The sequence below is a fragment of the Cebus imitator genome, unplaced genomic scaffold, assembly GCF_001604975.1.
Source record: "Cebus imitator isolate Cc_AM_T3 unplaced genomic scaffold, Cebus_imitator-1.0 Scaffold356, whole genome shotgun sequence".
In the NCBI taxonomy this organism is placed as follows: domain Eukaryota; kingdom Metazoa; phylum Chordata; class Mammalia; order Primates; family Cebidae; genus Cebus; species Cebus imitator.
Genome location: NW_016107671.1, coordinates 665295 through 670534, shown reverse-complemented (window position 1 = coordinate 670534; position 5240 = coordinate 665295). Strand labels below are relative to the sequence as shown.

At 51.6% G+C, this 5240-nt stretch overlaps 1 protein-coding gene across 5 annotated transcripts in view; it reads left to right on the top strand.

The window, feature by feature from the left end:
* Nucleotides 1-5240, top strand: part of RYR1 (ryanodine receptor 1) — a 151636-nt gene that overhangs the window by 47555 nt on the left and 98841 nt on the right. For all 5 annotated transcript variants that reach the window (XM_037730736.1, XM_037730734.1, XM_037730735.1 and 2 more), the window contains exons 32-33: nucleotides 4246-4332; nucleotides 4525-4751. In XM_037730736.1, coding sequence (XP_037586664.1) covers nucleotides 4246-4332; nucleotides 4525-4751 — 314 coding nt within the window. The remainder of the gene's footprint in view (nucleotides 1-4245; nucleotides 4333-4524; nucleotides 4752-5240) is intronic.

Sequence of the window (5240 nt, the reverse complement as noted above, 5' to 3'; positions counted from 1 at the left end):
TTGTAGAGGCAGGTTCCCCCCATATTGCCCAGCTGGTCTCTAGGTCCTGGGCTCAAACCATCTCCCCACCTTGGCCTCCCAAAGTGCTGGGATTATAGGCATGAGTCGTGGTGTTAGGCCTATTTTTTATTTTTATTTTTTGAGACAGGGTTTCGCTTTGTTACTCAGGCTGGAGTTCCGCGGTGAGATCACAGTTCACTGCAGCCTCGACCTCCCTGGGCTCACATGATCCTTCCGCTTCAGCCTCCTGAATAGCTGGGAACGCAGGCACGTGCCACCACACCCAGCTGATTTTTTTGTATTTATTGTAGAAACAGTGTCTCACTATGTTGCCCAGGCTGGTCTCAAACTCTCGGTCTCAAGCAACCCTTCTGCCTCAGCCTCCCAGGGAGCTGGGATTGCAGGCATGAGCTACCGCTCTTGGCTAAAACTTTATGTTAAATGGAGAATTAAAAACATATACAAGAATGGAATACCAGGTCGGGCGTGGTGGTTCACGCCTGTAATCCCAGCACTTTGGGAGGCCAAGGTGGGCAAATCATGAGGTCAAGAGATCGAGACCAACCTGTCCAACATGGTGAAACCCCATCTCTACTAAAAATACAAAAATTAGCCAGGCATGATGGTGTGCACCTGTCGTCCCAGCTACCTGGAGGCTGAGGCAGGAGAATTGCTTGAACCTGGGAGGTGGAGGCTGCAGGGAGTCGAGATCCAGCCACTGCACTCCAGCCTGGTAATAGAGCAAGACTCCATCTCAAAAAAAAAGGCTAGAATAGCATAATGAACTGCCATGCCCCTGTCACACTGCTTCAACTGTTACCCACTCACAGACAGTCTTGTTTAATCTTTTCTGTCTGTTTTTTGAGAGAGGGTCTCCCTCTACCACCCTGGCTGGAGTGCAGTGGCACAGTCTCGGCTCACTGCAACCCCTGCATCCTAGGCTCAAGAGAGGCTCCCACCTCAGCCTCCTGAGTAGCTGGGACTGCAGGAGCACACCACCACGCCTGGCTAATTTTTGTATTTTTAGTGGAGACAGAATCTTGCTGTGGTGCCCAGGCTGGTCTCAAGCTCCTGGGCTCAAACAGTCCTCCTCCTTCAGCCTTCCAAAGTCCTGGGATGACAGGTATGGGCCACTGGGCCCAGCTCATTTTAACTTTTCATATCTACTTCCCTTCCACATCCACCGGATAATTTTGAAGGAAATTGCAGATATCAGATAGTTTCATCTCTTTTCAGTATGTATCTTTAAAAGATGATAATGATCTTAAGGATTGTAACCACAATACCACTAATCACCTAAAAAAAACACGCAGTGGTTTCTAAATATCATCAAATAGCCAGTTGGTGTACAATTTCTCTGGTTGTCCCCAGAATGTGTTTTTACCATTTCTTTGTTTGAATTGGAATCTAAGTAGGGTCATATATTTTATTTTATTTATGATTCATTTGCATTTTTATTTTTTGAGACGGTATCTCACTGTCACCCAATCTTGGAGTATAGTGGCTCGATCTCAGCTCATTGCAACCTTCACCTCCTGGACTAAATCCTCACAAGTAGGTGGGATTACAGGCGTGCGCCGCCACACCCAGCTATTTTTTGTATTTTGAGTAGAGACAGAGTCTAGCTATGTTGCCCAGCCTGGTCTCGAACTCCTGGGCTCAAAAGAGCTTCCTGCCTTGGCCTCCCAAAATGCTGGGATTACAGTATGAGCCAACATGCTCAACCTTATTTATTTGTTTATTTAAATTTATTAAGACAAGGTCTCACTCTGTAACCCAGGCTGGTGCGCAGTGGTGGAATCTTGGTTCCCTGCAGCCTCTGCCTCCTGTGATCAAATGATCCTCCCATCACAGCCTCCCAAGTAGCTGAGACTATAGGCATGCACCACTACACTCGGTTAGATTTTGTATTTTTTACAGAGACAGCGTTTCACCATGTTGCCCAGGCCAGTCTTGAACTCCCGACCTGTAACGATTCACCCACCTCTACCTCCCATGTAATACCAGTATATAATCTCATGCTGGGAGTACAGGCATGCACCAGCACGCCCAACCCAGGGTCATTTAGCTGGTTGCTCTGTACCTTGAGTTTCATTTCATGTGCAGGTTCCCTCTCAACTTCCCACCCTCAGCCCTGAATGTATTTGTTGAAGGAATCAGGCTATTTGTCCTATAGCCCTTTGCTCCTCAAAGTGTGGTCCCTGGATCTACCAGCAGGATCAGCATCACCTGGCAGATTGTCAGAGCTGCAGAATCTTTAGCTGGGTCTAGCAGTGCAGTTCCCGCTACTCTGGAGGCTGAGGCAGGTGGATCGCTTGAGTCTGGGAAACAGAGGTTGTAGTGAGCTATGATCGCACCACTGCACTCCAGCCTGGGTGACAGAGTGAGACCCTACTTCTTAAAAAAAATTCAAATGGGCCCAGGCATGGCGGCTCATGCCTGCAATCCCAGCACTTTGGGAGGCGGAGGCAGGAGGATCACGAGGTTAGGAGATCGAGACCATCTTGGCCAACATGGTAAAACCCTGTCTCTACTAAAAATACAAAAAATTAGCCAGGTGTGGTGGCACACAGCTGTAGTCCCAGCTACTTGGGAGGCTGAGGCAGGAGAATCACTTGAACATAGGCGATGGAGGTTGCAGTGAGCTGAGATCGAGCCACTGCTCTCCAGTCTGGGAGAGAGTGAGACTCCATCTCAAAAAAAAAAAAAAAAGTAAAAAAGAAAAAGCTGGACGTGGTGGCTTAAGCCTGTAATCCCAGCACTTTGGGAGGCCCCGACGTGGGTGGATCACCTGAGGTCAGGAGTTTGAGACCAACCTGACCAACATGGTGAAACCCTGTCCCTACTAAAAATACAAAATTAGCCAGGCATGGGGGCACCATGCCTGTAATCCCAGCTAATTAGGAGGCTGAGACAGGAGAATCACTTGAACTGGGGAGACGGAGGTTGTAGTGAGCAGAGATCAGGCGGTCACACTCCAGCCTGGCAACAAAAGTGAAACTCTGTCCCAAAAATTAATTAATTAATTAAAATAAAATAAATGCAGAGTCTCAGGCCCCTTCCTATGCCTGCCGCACCAGAATCTGCATTTCGACAGGATCCCAGGGGCTTCCTTTGCGTATGAAATCTGGAGAGGGCTGCCTATTTTCCCACAGCCTGGACCTGGCTGGTGCCTTCCTGTGGTGGCAGTTTAACATTTTCCTTTGTCCCTCGTATTTCCTGTAAACTGGGAGTTAGGTCCCAGGGTGCAGTTAGATCAAGTTTGGTATAGGCGAGACTGCTTCAGAGACAGCGTTGTTTGTGGAGGCGGAGGCTGGCTGGACGGTCTCCAGCAAGACAAGTCTGGGATACTTCCTGGAATGTTTTGTTTTGAGATAGGGTCTTGTTCTGTCACCCAGGCTGGAGTGCAGTGGTGGAATCATGGCTCACTGCATCCTTGACCTCCCAGGCTCAAGCGATTCTCCCATCTCAACCTCCTGAGTAGCTGCAACAACAGACATGGACCACCACGCCTGGCTACTTTTTTGTGTTTTGTAGAGATGGGGTCTCACTGTGTTGCCCAGGCTGCTCTTGAACTCTATTTTTTTTTTTTTTTTGAGGCAGAGTCTCACTCTGTTGTCCAGGCTGGAGTGCAGTGGTGCCATCTCAGCTCACTGCAACCTCTGCCTCCCAGGTTCAAGCAATTCTCCTGCCTCAGCCTGCAGAGTAGCTGGGACTATAGGCGTGCACCACCATGCCTGGCTAATTTTTGTATTTTTAGTAGAGACATGGTTTCACCATATTGGTCAGGCTGGTCTCAAACTCCTAACCTTGTGATCCACCTGCCTTGGCCTCCCAAAGTGCTGGGATTACAGGTGTGAGCCACTGCACTTGGTGTGCTCTTGAATTCTTAGGCTCAGATGACCCTCCCACTTCAGCCTCCCAAAGTTCTAGTATTACGGGTGTGAGCGACCATTCTCTCTGGGTTTTGAAGAATGAGCGTGCTTGGGAGAGAAATAGGAAAAAGCATTCCCAGGCAGGGTGTGACGTGTGCAGAGACCCAGACGACTGGTTGCCCTGGGAGAGATAGAGGAGGTTGGCCTGGCTGGATCAGAGGTGGGACAGCCTAAGGGTGACCTCTGAACCATTTTGGAGCCTCTAACACCCAAATGAGGACCTGCAAATTAGCCCCAGAGTTTGAGGTCCAGAGTTAACCCTCACTCCAGCCCACCCTCTTTCTCACCTCGTCCTCTTCTCCCCCGCCAGGTGGAGCCCAACACAAAGCTATTTCCTGCAGTCTTCGTCTTGCCCACCCACCAGAATGTCATCCAGTTTGAGCTGGGGAAGCAGAAGGTATGAGTGCTGTGATGGGGGCGCTAATGGGGGCAGGCTGAGGCAGGAGGTGTGTGTGTGTGGGGGGGGGTCAGGCAGGCAGAGCCACTGAAGGGGAGGGGACAATCCAAGAGGTCTCCCTGGAAGTGGTGTGGTGGGACGGTGGGGGTGGGAACTGGCTATCTTGACCTATGCGTGCCTCTCTGCCCCCAGAACATCATGCCATTGTCAGCTGCCATGTTCCAGAGCGAGCGCAAGAACCCAGCCCCGCAGTGCCCGCCGAGGCTGGAGATGCAGATGCTGATGCCAGTGTCCTGGAGCCGCATGCCCAACCACTTCCTGCAGGTGGAGACGCGCCGTGCCGGCGAGCGGCTGGGCTGGGCCGTGCAGTGCCAGGAGCCGCTGACCATGATGGCGCTGCACATCCCCGAGGAGAACCGGTCAGGGCCAGCCCAGTGACGCAGGGGTGGGCAGGTGTTGCAAGTCCTCTGGGGGCTAGGTCCAACTCTGTGCCTCCCCCCAGCACAACCCTGAGATTCCAGACAACACCCTGGGAAGCTCCAGCCCTACCTCAGGGGACTTGGGTTCAGCTCAGACATCCCCAGATTACACCGCAGGGGGATTCAGACCCAACTCAGGGGCCTCTAGGCCACCCCAGTGGACCGCAGACCCACCCTAAGGGACCCCAGGCAATACCCCAGGGGCCCAGACCCTCCCCACAGGGCCCCAAACCCATCTCAAGGAGCCAGACCCACATCAAAGAGCCAGACAACACCCTGGGGGCCCCAAGCACACCCCAGGATCCCTGGACATTATTCGGGGAGGCTTGGATGCACCCTTGAGTCTCTTGGGCTTATCCAGGGAGACTTTAAGAAGAATCCTATGGAGATCTCAAACCCACCCCAGGGACCCAGACACACCTAGGGCCA